We start from the raw sequence: 15,724 nt of genomic DNA on the forward strand, positions 1-15,724 counted from the left end.
TCTTGTCATTTATAGATAGTTACTGTTTTATTCTGATGATTTTGCAAAAGTGCTTCAACTTCCAGGAGATTCATGAAAAGGACTCTGAGAAGTACAGATTTCTGATAACTTTCACATCATACCACTGAACTGGGTAAGAATCTATAGAACTCTAATGAAAAAACTGGATTCATTGTCAATATTATGACATAGTATGAGTGTGTTTCGTGTTTGGTAATTGCAATCATTGTTGCTTTTGTTGTGGTCATCCATTTACAATGCTTAGTGTCAGTTTATTTCTCTCTTAAAAATAAAATACAGTGTGTGTGTGGGAAAAAAAAAACACAACTGGATTCATAAGACTGCTAACAAAAGATCAAGATCAACAAGAGTGAATTTACGTGGGATTGAATCAACTAACGAGGATGATTTTAATTTTTTATGACTTTGAAACATCTTGGTTCTCTAATGTTTTGTTTGCCAAAGTTAAGGAAACCTCTTTTTATTTTCTCTTAAGCTATCTATGATTTACAGCTAGTTGGTAAAGTATACCCTTATGAACAAAGGTGAAACAATTACTTTTTCTCCCTGTCTGATCCCTCCAGAGTTCGGAAACTTACTGGGTAGTTTTCATGGCAATGTAGTTATTCGCATTGGTTCAATAAGAATCCGTTCTTGTAACAGGACACAGTTAGAAACATTGGTTATATTAACAAGGCTTTAACTGTGTAGGGGAAGAAAAATAATTCACTCTACCCTTCTAAGGCCTTGGCTGAGATCTGCTGTTAATAAAAGACAGATTAACAGGAGAAAAACAAGCAGAAGTTTAATACCATGTATACCTCCTGTATAAATAGGAGATACCCAGGAAAACTGAGTAGCTCCCCCAAATGGCCCAAGCCATCACCTTAAATACTATCTTCAGCTAAAGACAAAAGATGTTGGTGGGGGTGGGGGCAGTCTCGGGCGGTTACTGTTACTGAACCGGGTTCGTTTGCCTGATGTTCAGCAAGCCAAATGATGAAATGCTGAGGTTTTATAGCAGAGGACAAGATTATTCACAAGGCAGCCATGTGAGGAGACAGGAGAACAAGTCTCAGATCTACCTTCCCAATGTCGAGGGGCTTGAGATATTTATGGGATAAAGAAGCAGAGTGGTCTTAGGCATGGGGAAAGGTGATTGGAGGTAGGGAAAAGGTTAGGTAATTAGTGTTCTGTGCAGGCATATCTGAGTTATGTGCTTCTTCATGGGATGTATGTTAAAAAATGGAGGTGCTAGGGAGATCAGCTCGGTGCTTTGTGACCACCTAGAGGAGTAGGATAGGGAGGGTGGGAGGAAGACGCAAGAGGGAGGAGATATGGGGATATATGTATATGTATAGCTGATTCACTTTGTTATAAAGCAGAAACTAACACACCATTGTAAAGCAATTATACTCCAATAAAGATGTTAAAAATAAATAAATAAATAAAAAAGTAAAAAATAAAAGTCAAGGCTTTTCCCAGTTTGGTGGGTGATAATAAATAGTAAATAGTTTTTCTTCTGGGTCCTGAAAGACAATCCTCTGGGAATGTTTTATGTCAGAATAGGACAGGCCATGGTCCATCTAAGCCTGTACAAAACGACAGGTAGCTTCCCTCCTGACTTCTATCAATCTTCATATTATCGGGTGACACTACCAAGCATGATTCTATAGCTTTATATGAGTGTGATGAATAAGACCAAAACAAAACGCCTAAGTACTTTTAAAGCAATATCCCAAAACTTAGAAAGTCAGTGAGTTTCTGAAAGATTTTGTAAAGCAAAACAGTGTATATCGAATTCTACCTTCTTACTGAGGATGGTATGTAGTAGAAATGTTTTCCTTTTAGGCAAAAATCTGAAAATAGATGAACTGAGTAGAAAATCTGAGTCAAGGAAGGGGTAAAGTGGAAAGTTGACCATGGCATCAGGGGTATCAAACACCAATAAAATGTACCTGGAGAGAGATGTTCATCCTTGCTTTTCCTTTAATAAAGCTTGGTGGAATGTCTCATGACAAAAAAAAAAAAAAAAAAAAAATGGAGGTGTTTAGCATGATCTAAGGGTGGAGTTTTCAGCCCTCTGATGTTAAAAGGTCCTTCATCAGATACCGGCAGCGCTGGCCTGGTTTTAGGATTGGTGGTCCCAACCAGTTTTAGCCAGCTTGAACTGGACAGGACCTACTCCAAGTTCCTGGAAAACAACTTAAGCCTCGTTACTATAGTGACCCATACGTCAGAGGCTTTATCTGTAGGGGTAGTTAAGAAGTCTTATGATATATTACCTAAGCTTGGAGGGTATGCAATTAAAGAAGGGGAAAAAAAGAGAAAAAAAATATCTAAAGCAAGCTTAATCAGTACAGGCAGATTACAAGCAGAGGGTTTTTTAACAAGCTGTTCCCTTATCTGCTGTTCTGTAAGACACACTCAAGGATTTCTGTTTAGGCGCCAGCTTCTGTTAACCCTATGGGGCATGGTTTCGTTATCAGGCAAAGCACAGTAAACAAGAGCGTGGTTGTTATGTAGCTTTGTTTGCTCCTTCTCCATGAATTTCTAGAGATTTTGTCATCCTCCTCTTCCTGGTACCAAGAGGGAGACACTCTTACAAAGATTTCCCTTACTAGACTTATTTTGCAAACAAATTAGTCTTATGTTGATTATCTCTGATAGAAATGGGGGTGTCTGTAGAGAGTAAAATTATGTTTTCAGTGGAAACTATAATGCACCTGTGTGGATTTCAGATTCTAGTCCTGTTAAATGTCTTTGAGGTTTTGTATTCTACTTGATAGCCTCCCATAACAGCCCCTCCCCCCAAACACTTTCTTTTGTCTTTAGCTGAAGATGGCATTTAAGGTGGTGGTTTGGGCCATTTCAGGGAATTACTCAGTTTTCCTGGGTATCTCTTATGTATACAGGAGGTATACGTGGTGTCAAACTTCTGTTTGCTTTTCTCCTGTTAATCTTTTATGACAGAGGGGTGTCTCAGCCAAGGCCCTAGAAGGGTAGAGGGAAAATTATTTTTCCTCCCCTACAACATGCATGTACTTACGTTGTATGTGTACATATATCTCCTTTTATATAATTTGTCAATTTACTTTTTTATATAGTATATATGTATATTACTTTATATATTTATATATTATACATTCAGATGCCTTTATGTATTCATTTATATGTTTGTTGTTATATCTTTTTTTTAATATATAAATTTATTTATTTATTTATTTATTTATTTATTTATTTATTTATTTATTTATGGCTGCGTTGGGTCTTCGTTGCTGCACGGGCTTCTCATTGCAGTGGCTTCTCTTGTTGAGGAGCATGGGCTCTAGGCGTGCAGGCTTCAGTAGTTGTGGCACATGGGCTCAGTAGTTGTGGCTTGCAGGCTCTAGAGCACAGGCTCAGTAGTTGTGGCGCACGGGCTTAGTTGCTCCACGGCACATGGGATCTTCCCCGACCAGGGCTCGAACCCATGTCCCCTGCATTGGCACGCAGATTCTTAACCACTGCACCACCAGAGAAGTCCCTGTTTGTCGTTATATCTTATATAGCATATATTTTATTTATTCCTTTACTTTTCTTTGCACATGTGCCATGACATTCATCCACATGGGCATTCCGTCAACCACACCCCTTGACGGTAATGTCTATAGTGAAGATAAAATTGTTCTCTGATTTCAGAGGCTTATGTCTGAAGGCCACATGAATGGACAGGTCCCCCCAAAAAGCATAAGGTAGAGGGAAGAGCACTAGCTTTGTTTGGAGTTGGGGAAAGAATTCAAAACGAGCAAGAACCTACTTTGGGCCAGGTACTTTACCTGTGGGATCTTTAATCCTTACAACTTTTTGAGGAAGGCATTCATCCTTATTATAGATGAGGAAACTGAAACTCAGAAAGTTTGGGTGACTTATATAGGGTCACACAATCAATAAGTGGAGAAACCTGTATTTGAACTTAAATTTGTCTGACTCTTAAATCAGGCCTCCTAACCATTATGCCTTGCTTGCTCCAAAATTTCACACCTTCTGTCTTACTGCTGAGTCTAGGGGCATTCACCTTTTGGAATTCAGAAAAGTTGTGAACACTACCCCACTCTCATGCCCCACTCTTGTTAAGTTTGAATTTTTTTTTTAACCACAAGAATGCTTTTGCAATCAGAAAAATTAATAAAGAATTATCTCTTTTAAAATCTTTAAAGTTAGAAAAATCTCAAAGAATATTAACGGGCACATGAGAAACTGGGATGAAATATTTAAAACATATATTACAGATCTGAGATATCTTTGAAAAATATAAATCTCCACTCACCAATAGAAAATGAGCAAAGTATATGGAGAAATAATTCACACGAGAAGGAACAATTCACACACATATAAACACACATATTCATAGAATTTGAATGACATTACACAAATGGCGTCATACCCTACATTTCATTCGACAAAAGATTCTTTTATTCATTCCAGCATGTCTTGGAAATCTATCTAGGTTATTACCTTCTGTGGTATAATAAGCAATATGTTTGATCTTTGTCCCCAGTTCCTTGCACAGAGGTCTTCAAAGCTTTGGAATTTCCTTAATGATAGGAGTGTCTTTTGTCATTCATAAGGAGACAGACCCTTTTGAGCTTAAGCTTAAGGGGGTGGGGCCCCTAGATAGCCTCAAGATGGGGCTAGTCACCAGAAATTGGAACTTTCAGCCCCAAGGACCTCTGGGAAGGGGAACAAGATTTGATGAGCTTCCAGGCTGGTGAATGCATCCACATGCTGGGAGGGTGGCACACCCCACTTCCTTGGGAACAGAAGCTCATGCATTCAGGACACTTCGGGACTTCGCCCTTTGCACCTCTTCATCTGGCTATCCATCTCATTTCTTTAAAATAAACTGGAAAACATTAAGTAAATGTTTCTCTGAGTTCTGTGAGCCAGTCTAGCAAGTGCATTGAACCCGAGGAGGAGGGGGGTCATGGGAACCTCTGATCTATGACTGGTCGGTCGGAAGCACAGGTGACAACCTGGACTTAAGGTTGGCATCTGAAGAGCGGGAGGGCACAGTTTTATGGGACTGAGCCCTTAACCCGTGGGATCTGACACTCCCTCAGTGTCAGAGTTGTTAATTGCTTGGTGTGTTGAAAAAAGCACACATTAGATCTATATCTAGTTCATATGTAACTGCTGCATATATTGCAGTGTGAATATACTATAGTTTATTCCTTGATGATATTTAGGTGGTTTCCAATGCTTTGCTATTACAAACATGCTGCAATGACTTTTTTTTGTGCCTGCTTCCTTGTGCATGTGTGTAAATATTTCTCTAGGATTGGTGACTAGAAGTGGAATTGTGGAGTCATGGGGTACACTGTTAAACTGGCCTCTGTAATGGACATCTGTCATCTGAATTCTTGCTAGACTTTGACTGGTCTGGTCCAGTCAGATCTTTGAGGCCAAACCTCCATGCCTTTGCCTCAAGCTTTCTCCTGATGCCCCTTCTGTCTAGACTGCCCTCCCCTTCTCTGTTAAGCAAAATCCTATTCAATCATTAAAATTCAACTAAAGTATCACTTAATCCTAGAAGACTTCCCTGACATTCATCAGGGAAAGCTGAGTTAGGTGTTCTTTCCCGGTGTTCCTAAATCACCAGGTGATCAGACTTTATTATCGTCACGTGTTAAAACTATGTTTAGATGTCTATCTCCCATATAAATCAGTGATCTACGTGGGGACATTTGTGTCTTATTTGTCGGCCTATATAGGACACAGGATAGAACAAACACTCATTAAATATAAGTTCGGTGAACCATATATACAAGATTGTGACTCTGTGTCCTCTATTCCAACCTCTATCACCCCAACTTCAACAACTAAGGTTGTTTTGGACCCTTTTGAGAGTCCCTGAGGCCAAGAGTGAGTAAGGCTGTGAGTATGCTCTGGCCCAGGAGGGAAGAGTTCTGTGCTCTGAGCTCAGCTGGATTCTGGGAAAGGCAGCAGCAGCCAGTCTGGAGAGGCCCCCACTCAGGCCAAATGGTGTTCCTAAGAGAAGCCCCTTCTCACCTCACCGCGGTGGGCAGTGTGGAGTCAGAGCATCCTAGAGCTGCAAGGGACCTCGTTCACCACAGCCCCTGACCCCACCTTTTAGGGAGAAGGAGGAGGACACAAAGAGAGGCATGGAGAGGGGTAGAAGGCTCCCAGCCTCCAGAGCCCTCCAGCCAGTGACAGCCTGAGTCCTGCCCAGCCCAGAGCCAGGTATTGCCTCCCTTCAGCCCAGGTCTGGACCAGACTTCCCTGTCCCTGAGTGTTTCCCAGCAGCCTGAGTTGCCACCCCACCTCTCTTCAGAGTCCCTTGCTTGTTTCTCTGGGTATATGCACGGTGTGTGTGTAATTTGTGTGTGTGTGTGTGTGTGTGTGTGTGTGTGTCTGTCTGTCTGTCTGTCTGTCTAGGCTCAGTTAGGATGAGGCCAGAAGCAGAAAAGAGGGGCTCTTGTCATTGCATTTCCCACCTGGCTATTTCCCCCAGGGCGGGGGTGGGGGAGGTGAGCCTGAGAGCCCCAGGCTGGACAGAGCCTGCTGCAGTCCCAGGCAGCAAGTCTTGAGACCAAAGTACTGCCATGGGTGTCATTAGGAAAGAATGCAGAGGCAGCAGCAGCAGGGGGAACCTCTGGGCTGGAGAGGGCAGAACTCCTCAACTCCAAGTCCAGACAGACGGGCCCGGCAAAGGGAAACCAGACCTCCATGGGGTCTGTGCTGGAGAGGCACTCAGAGGGCAGGGGGACTCTGTATCTGCCACAGAAGTACAGCCTCACCAGGGAGCAGGAATCCCCGAACCAGAAACCCACCCTGGGCTTCCTCAGATCCCCCAGAGAAAGGCCACACCCCTGAAGACCGTTGTCATGGCAGCAGCTGCCAGGGCTGACTGCCTTCCCCCTTTGCCTGCATGGCTGCCCTGCCTGCCTTCTGGAACCTTCAGCTCCTGTTCCCTGAAAAGGCCTGTGCTGCCCACCCTCGCTGCTTGTAAGCATGGCTGGAGCCCATTTCTCTGTAAGCAGCTTTCACTAAGGGAAGATCCCTGTAACATATTCTGAAAACCTCTAGAAGGTGAGATGTGGGGAGCAAGTCCCTCCTAAATCATATAAGCCAGTCAAGGAATCTAGTAAGAATAACCGGAAGTCCACGGATGTGTGTTCCAGGGCCAGTCTCTTTCTTGGCTTGCTAGATGAACTTAGCAATATATTTAATCTTTCTCTGTCTCTATTTTTTCATCTGTAAATGAGATCAAAAGCAGATTTATAAAATTGTGTCCATATAGTATTTATAAATATAGATTTATAAATTTTCAGTCTGGTCTGAATTCAGGAAGGCCACCAGGAAGGACCCTGAGTCAGAGTGATTGGCCAGAGACAGCCTGGAAACTAACCCCATCACCATAAAACTCGACACTGCGAGACATGTGGCACAGCAGTCCTCCTGGGTTCCCTTACCCTGCTGCTCTCCACCCGGCTGCCCCTTCCCAATAAAGTCTCTTGCTTTGTCAGCACGTGTGTCTCCTTGGACAATTCGTTTCTGAGTGTTAGACAAGAGCCCACTCTCGGCCCTGGAAGGCGTCCCCCTTCCTGCAACAAATGGCGACTCTGGTGGGGCCTCTTCTTCACTACGACTGACATTCTCACCACTTGGGGTACTCCGGAACCAGCTCGCCCTGTGATGGACCAGACCCAGCAGGTGCAACTGGGACCCTTTTGTCCCTGGTCTCCTCCTGACGCGGACGACTGGCCAGAGTGCCCTGACCGGGTAAGGAACAAGAGACGTTATTGACCTCTTTCCCCTTTCCTCTTTTCAACCCCTCCTATCCTACCCTTTTTTCTTCTGTCCCCGTCCTGGACGCAGGAGTCTGGCTTAAGGGCCTCAGCCTGATCTGAGGGTCGGAGCCTGATCACCTCCGGTGGGCAGAGAACTCAAATTCTGGTTCTGGTCTCTGGTTTCTGCTAGGGCTGAGTTCCTGTTCTCCCTTCCTGGAAGCACAGGGAAAAGTCCCGTAATGCCTGGGTGTCTGCAGTTGGCAGGAGACGTCCGTAAGGCCACCCCTTTTGTCCCCCCTACTTCCCCTTTTCTTTCAACCTGGCCTCCTTTCCTACCATCAAAATCTTTGAAGACCTGAGATATTTCCCTTTACTCTGTTAGTACTTGGATCTGAAGTTCTGTGTCTCTGTAGGAGCTTTTCTGACAGACTGCAATCTTGTATTTAAGGGAGTGTCTGATTAGTACAGCCGGGCCTGTGTGTGTTTTATACTTTGTGTTCTGTGTTATGATTTGTGATGGCCATTCTGCCTTGTGAAATGGGATAACATTGTGTGGTCACCATATTGTTTAGACTCCAGAGAAAGCTGGTTTAGGTAAAACTCTTGAAAACTGGTTCCAAAACTGGTTCTTTTTGCATATACAGTTAGTAAAAGCAAGCTTGATCAAACGTCTTTTCAGAATTCTGACCCTGCGGGAACAAGTCCTACTAGGAGAACTTGATTTTCTCTCCCTGTGCCTTCAGACCAGGGATCTCAGGAACACTTATCTAGACCATCTCTAATTCCTGAGACTGAGGGAAAAACGGGAAGAAGCCTTTAAAAATTTTACTTATTCCAACTGTTACTTATAAACTAGTGAATTTTATATTGTGATATCTGATTCATGACTAAGTTTAGAAAATGAAGCTACATCTCTCGTTGTGTCTGTCTAGATATATATATGTCTCAGTATGTGTCTTTGTCTTTGGATAATATTGCTGAGGTTAATTTGTAAATGAGCTCTATTTAATTGGCTTAAAGAAAAGTAAGCGCTTACAAATCAAACAATTCTAAATACGAGAGAAATTAAGCTAAATGAATTTCAGGTTCACGTGAACTGGGAAATATTCAGTATTAAATTAATACCTGGTATTAATGTTTAAGTTTGTTGATCTAATTAATATAAACATGTCTTTAGAGTCACCAACGTTAAGTGTAATACCTTTACTGTGCCTAGGTTTAATATAAGCTAAATAAAATCTTGTTATATCTGTTACAAATTTGTCAGCAAGGAAAGTAACTTGATGTGAAGAAACTTTTAAGGAAAGAAAATGCAAATGAGATAAGAGTTTTGGGTGAACTTTTAGGAATGTCTACTTGGGGATGATCTCTCCAGATATTTGGTAACGTGAAATTTTAGAGTTGTGTTAAATTAAGTTAAATGATGGAAGTTTGTTGAATAGCTGGGTATTTCCCAAATAAAGTAAGATACTGAGACATCAATTACTAAACAGAGAAACTAAAGGTATTTAGGACTATTAATGAATATGTTTGGTGCAACCCTGAGATGTTCTCTATAAGAAAGCAAATGTTTTTAGAAATTATCACTGGTCAGCAATGAAGACCCAACACAGCCAAAAAAAAAAAAAAATTATCACTGGTATTTATGTTCACCAATCTACAGAATGCTAATGTAAAAGACAGTTCATAATTGCTTACTTCTTAGTTTTCACAAGAAATTAAGCAGAGGATTCTAATTTAAACATGTAATTAAAGATAATAGAAATAGCCCTACCCGGCGCCGCCACCTGCGCCTGTCCCCAGCCCGCGGCTCGGGACCCTTCGCCCGTGTCCATCACTCCGTGCGGAAACGCCGCCGGCATGTCGGACAAGCTGCCTTACAAAGTAACTGACATCAGCCTGGCCGCCTGGGGACGCAAGGCCCTGGACCTCGCAGAGAATGAGATGCCGGGCCTGATGCGCATGCGGGAGATGTACTCGGCCTCCAAACCACTGAAGGGCGCCCGCATTGCCGGCTGCCTGCACATGACCGTGAAGACAGCTGTCCTCACTGAGACCCTCGTTGCCCTGGGTGCTGAGGTGCGGTGGTCCAGCTGCAATATCTTCTCCACCCAGGACCATGCAGCAGCTGCCATTGCCAAGGCTGGCATTCCAGTGTATGCCTGGAAGGGTGATACAGACGAGGAGTATCTGTGGTGCGCTGAGCAGAGGCTGTACTTCAAGGACGGGCCCCTCAACATGATTCTGGACGATGGTGGTGACCTCACCAACCTCATCCACACCAAGTACCCACAGCTCCTGTCAGGCATCCGAGGCATCTCCGAAGAGACCACAACGGGGGTCCACAACCTGTACAAGATGATGGCCAACGGGATCCTAAAGGTGCCTGCCATCAACGTCAACGACTCTTGTCACCAAGAGCAAGTTTGACAACCTCTATGGCTGCCGGGAGTCCCTCATAGATGGCATCAAGCGGGCCACAGACGTGATGATTGTGGGCAAGGTGGCGGTGGTAGCGGGCTATGGCAACGTGGGCAAGGGCTGTGCCCAGGCCCTGAGGGGCTTCGGGGCCCGCGTCATCATCACAGAGATCGACCCCATCAACATGCTTCAGGCTGCCATGGAGGGCTATGAGGTGACCATCATGGATGAGGCCTGTCAGGAGGGCAACATCTTTGTCACCACCACGGGCTGTATCGACATCATCCTCAGCCGGCACTTTGAACAGATGAGATATGACGCCATTGTGTGCAACATCGGACACTTTGACGTGGAGATTGACGTCAAGTGGCTGAACGAGAACACTGTGGACGTTAACATCAAGCCCCAGGTGGACCGCTACTTGTTGAAGAACGGGCGCCACATCATCATTCTGGCCGAGGGCCGGCTGGTCAACCTGGGCTGCGCCATGGGCCACCCCAGCTTCATGATGAGCAACTCCTTCACCAACCAGGTGCTGGCACAGATTAAGCTGTGGACCCACCCAGACAAGTATCCTGTCGGGGTCCACTTCCTGCCCAAGAAGCTGGATGAAGCAGCGGCTGAAGCCCACCTGGGCAAGCTGAATGTGAAGCTGACCAAGCTGATTGAGAAGCAGGCCCAGTACTTGGGCATGTACTGTGATGGCCCCTTCAAACCTGATCACTACCGCTACTGAGAACCAGGCCTGCCCTTTGCCTTCCAGCTGCTGTCCTTGCCTGGGTCCCACCTCTCCTCCCCAAGAGCAAATGGCACCACCTTTGAGACTGGTTTGATAATGTTCCCCATCAACTCCCTGGGGCTAGTCACTCAGTCTTTGGCCTCTGCTGCATCCCTCATACTGTTCCAAGTGTGGCAGGGGGAATTGAGAAGTCCCTCCTCAAGCCCTGGTCACGATGGAGGTACACGGGAGTTACCCACAGGGAGCCATGAGCTCAGGGGTTTTGGAACTGCTCACTTAGTCAGTCCTTCCTTAGGCTGGAAGTTGGCAGTGGTGTTCACAAAGCCCATGCACTTTACCATCCAGGCCCTCACTTGGCCTATGGACTTTATACTCATGTTCTTGGTTTACAGGTTCATTGGTTCCTCAGCCCATGACAGATGAGAAGGAGCTATGTCAAAGGGTGTGGAGGAACTTTTGGAGTTTGAATGCTCCTGAGAGCCCGGCTTAGTGCTTGGCATTCTCTTAAACCTCAGAACAATGGGGTTGGTACTTTTAGTCCCTATTTTACAGGGGTTGGAATATATTGTTAAGGGATAGCCAAGAAAGGACGAGAGAAGTGACAGCCAGAGGTTGAGAGGGGCCAGAGAAACATAAAAGTGCATTGTAACTTGATGTTCCCATCACAACTCTGGGTCAAAAAGAGATTAATTTGGTTTATAATGTTAAAAGAGAGCAAGAAGGTGGGTTAATAAAAATTTTGGTGCCTAAAAAAAAAATAATAGAAATAATAAGAAAACATTTCAGTATACAATAGGAAAGTAGGATGTATGTTTTCAGTAAAGAGGGTATGAGGAATGGAGTTGCATTTTATTAAGGGAAAAGGAAGTAGGTTTGACTTAGGGCTGCCTGTTTCTGAATGGAAAAATAAAGTGCTGGATACAGAAAGTGATGAAAAGGTTTGTGGAAAGTGGATCCTGAGAAGAGTTTTGTGCATGGTCAGGACTGACTGAGTTTAAAATAAATTTGATTGAGTAAATGAATTTTTTTTTTTTTTTTGGCTGCGTTGGGTCTTCGTTGCTGCACACGGGCTTTCTCTAGTTGCGGTGAGCAGGGGCTACTCTTTGTTGCAGTGCGCAGGTTTCTCATTGCGGTGGCTTCTCTTGTTGAGGAGCACAGGCCCTAGGGCACGTGGGCTTCAGTAGTCGTGGCACGCGGGCTCAGTAGTTGTGGCTCGCAGGCCCTAAAGCACAGGCTCAGTAGCTGTGGTGCACGGGCTTAGTTGCTCCGCAGCATGTGGGATCTTCCCGGACCAGGGCTCAAACCTGTGTCCTCTGCATTGGCAGGCAGATTCTTAACCACTGCGCCACCAGGGAAGTCCCAAGTAAATGAATTTTAAAGGTAAGTTGGTACAAAACTTGAATTTGGCTTTTCTCTCTGTTAAGAGGACAAGTTTTCTTAAGATGTTGAACTGCCTTTGATAACAGATTTTGAGTTTCTTTACCTTTTAAGTGATCTGTTCTACATTTGCCTTTGAAATCTTTTATTGTTATTTTGGCTAAGTGAATAACTGTTGTTTCACAGTGACCTATGATCCTATCTGATTGAGTGTTCTAAACCCTTTTGATATTTTTAGACAAAACTTCCTAAATCAAATTCTAATGAAGTTCTTTTGACCTCTAGCTAACTTTGGGATGCTTCAGAGGGCCCCTGAAACATCCCAGTGAGAGATATTAAACTAATTAGGTTCATTTGGTAGGTTAAATTACATGGGAAGTATTATCAAATAAGTAATAAACCTTCTTAGGCTATATTGTATGGTAAATGTTACTAATATAGATATTCTAGAGGTTATATGGAGTTCCTAAAAATCTGATATGTCCTGGTAAAATGTTATCAGTCATAACTCTAGTTATTATCTGAAAGTGTTGTATGTCACAGCAGTAACCAAGTTACTTTGTCAATTGCATTGTAATCAGATTTAAACGTGCCTTCTTAAGTCTTTTGTCATTATAGACAGTTATGATTTCACTCTGAAGCCTTTGCAAAAATGCTTCCTCTTCAAGAAGATTTATAGAAAGGACTTTTGGATAAATACAAGTTTCTGACTTTCAGACCATAATGCTGAACTGGGTAAGAAATTGAAGAATTCTAATGGGAAACCTGATGGCTTCATAAAGCTGTCAACAAAAAGGATTAGTTACATAGGACTGAGTGAACTGGTGAATATGGTTATAATTTTTATGGTTTCTATCTGAAAAATTACTGGTTTAAATCTGTGTTTTCCAGGTGTAAGGAAAACCTTCCCCTTACACTAATTATGACTTACAATAATTTGGTAAATTATACCTTTGTCAGCAGAATTGAAACATTTATCTTTTCTCTCTATCTGCTTCCTCCAGAGATTGAAAACTCTTAGGTTCCCAGCAGCTTTATCAGATAAATTAGGAAGGCTACCTCACTAACAGGTACAGAAATCTCAAGGTATTTTGGGAACCTTGAAAAGGGAGGAATTCACCTAGATCTATGAGGCAAAATCTGTGATAAGCTCTTGGTGGGAATTTCCTAGCCCTGAGAGGTCTTTTAAAAGTCCAGTCTGAGACTCCTTATAAAAGTTTCAGCAAGCAAAATGCCTATATGATCAATTATAGTTATATAAATCATCAGGCCAAGATTATTAAGACCAGAGTTATTTTGCAAACAAACTAGTCTTAATTTGGTTATATTTTGTAAAAACAAGGGTAATTTTAGAGAGAAAAATTACATTTCAGTGAATATTAAATTCCAGTTTTGTTTACGGAGGTCTGTATTTACTAAGACTCACCTCCCAGATAGTTCCTTGCTGTTATGTTATATTAATGTAAAGTTTAATTGAAGGACATGCTAAGTTTGTTTCTGAAGCTTATCTCAATAATCTATCTTTGGATGAAGATCAGATGCCCCACGACCTGCAACCAGGGGATTATGCATGCTGGAAAAGACATAATTTAAAGGACTTTCTCTACCCTGGGCAGAAGGATCCTTATCAGGTGCTCTTTAACTAGCTCAAGCACGGTGAAACTGAAGGGAATTGACTCTTGGATTAATTTCCACTCACAAAGGGCCCCCGCACTGGACTGGCCTGTAGAGAGGATGGTTTACCTCAAAATCACCTTGAAACAGTGCTCAAACAGAGGAGAAACTACACTCAGGCTAGGATGCAAAGAAGACCACATCAGAAGTAGACAGCTTGCTCAAGATCCTCAACCTGACTCGTACGATCATTTATAATGTTTTCTTGACTTCTTGGACCCTTGCATATGAATCAAATGTTCTCCTATCATGAGCACGATCCTATGCTAGTTTTAAAAATCAATCCAATTGTTCGGTTTGTGGCCAATTACATGTATCTAGTACTTCTGGGTTACCTTGGTGAATTTCTCCACTTCAGGGCTCTAACTGGTTGGCTCTGAGGAAATTTACTTTAAAAGCAAAATTATAGTCATGTTCAGGTCACTACTGATATTACTAGATGGAATCCCCTCACCTGGCCAATTAATAATGCCTGCTCTGACCCCCTGGCTATAAATATGAGTTTTCGTCTATTACTCAGGCTCAATCAGAGCAACAAGCAAAATTTCAGCCAAGGAATAAGACCTCCCACAATTATGGGATGGATTTATGTAGCTATGTAACACTAGACTATGGTAATTAAGGCTCCTATATGTTGGGAACAATTAAATCATACTAAGGATAATCAGTCTAGTAACACTAGGAAACTGGGCTGGGTGCCTTATGGACAATGCCAATATATAATTTCCCTTAAAGATAAGGATTGGTACAGAACAGACTAAGTCAGATGACCTAGGATATACTGGGCTGCACCTAATGGAAGTTCTTGACTTATGTTCTTGCTTATGACCTTACTAATCTGCTAGCTATATTGTTTTTTTATACTGCCTGTTTTACAAAATTGTTGTTTCTTGCATTACCAAATGTGTGACTGAGCCTATGATAAAATGATGATATATAGTTCCATATAAGATCAATGATTTAATGGTGTAATTCTAGATACGGGAAGAAGCAACAAGAGGGAATATTTTCCTGGACCATAAGAGACTAGTGAGACGGGTGGTCTGGAGACTAGTGGCACTGTTAATGAAGCCTAGTCCAATAATAGCAGGACACTGAGTGGCCTATCAGTGAAATCTTCGCCAGACCTGGGAATAGGTATTCTTAGCACCGTGGGACGAAATGGTCATGAAATGCCCCACAAACCATGGTCAAACTTATGACCCTGAAGGGGCTCTGCCAACTGAAAATTGCCATCTGCCTCTGCAAGGGTTAAGTCAATGGCCACTGCGGCCACTGACCTTCAACATCCCCTGAAAGGAATTCAGGGTGTAGATCAGGATGAGGCACTCTGTGCTCTGAGAAAACCTGGCAGAACAGGCCTTTAGCTACTTAGACGTTTTCAGGAGAAGATCTTATGAGCCCAAATTCTTGCATCTTCTCATACTTAGAGAAACACTAACATCATTAACGGTGACATCTGCTTTGGCTATAAGGGGAATATTACAATTAAAAGTCAAAATGGAGCAGCTATGGTTTAGACACCCAATGAAATAACTAGGTAACATTATGGGTGTGATTTCAGACAAGTCCTTGTATTGCTAAGAACCTGAGTTTTCTGAGCTGTGTCAGAATTGGATGCCACCAGCCATTCTCAAAACAATGTCAGCTGGCAGCTGGTAACTGCAACCTTACTTTTTAAAGGTCTCGTCTTGTAACTATTACATTTTTAGACAATGAA

At 42.9% G+C, this 15,724-nt stretch overlaps 2 protein-coding genes across 3 annotated transcripts in view; one reads left to right on the plus strand and one right to left on the minus strand.

The window, feature by feature from the left end:
* The window catches only part of LOC132356852 (phosphorylated adapter RNA export protein-like), a 68,370-nt gene that overhangs the window by 47,376 nt on the left and 5,270 nt on the right, over positions 1–15,724 (minus strand). The gene's annotated exons all lie outside the window — the stretch shown is intronic.
* On the plus strand, positions 9,592–11,706 carry LOC132356851 (adenosylhomocysteinase-like). Its single transcript, XM_059909982.1, is given in 2 exon segments — positions 9,592–10,202; positions 10,204–11,706. Coding segments are annotated over 2 exon segments (1,296 nt in total). The 5' UTR covers positions 9,592–9,653; the 3' UTR covers positions 10,951–11,706.

Source organism: Balaenoptera ricei, chromosome X (genome assembly GCF_028023285.1).
Source record: "Balaenoptera ricei isolate mBalRic1 chromosome X, mBalRic1.hap2, whole genome shotgun sequence".
Classification (NCBI taxonomy): Eukaryota; Metazoa; Chordata; class Mammalia; order Artiodactyla; family Balaenopteridae; genus Balaenoptera; species Balaenoptera ricei.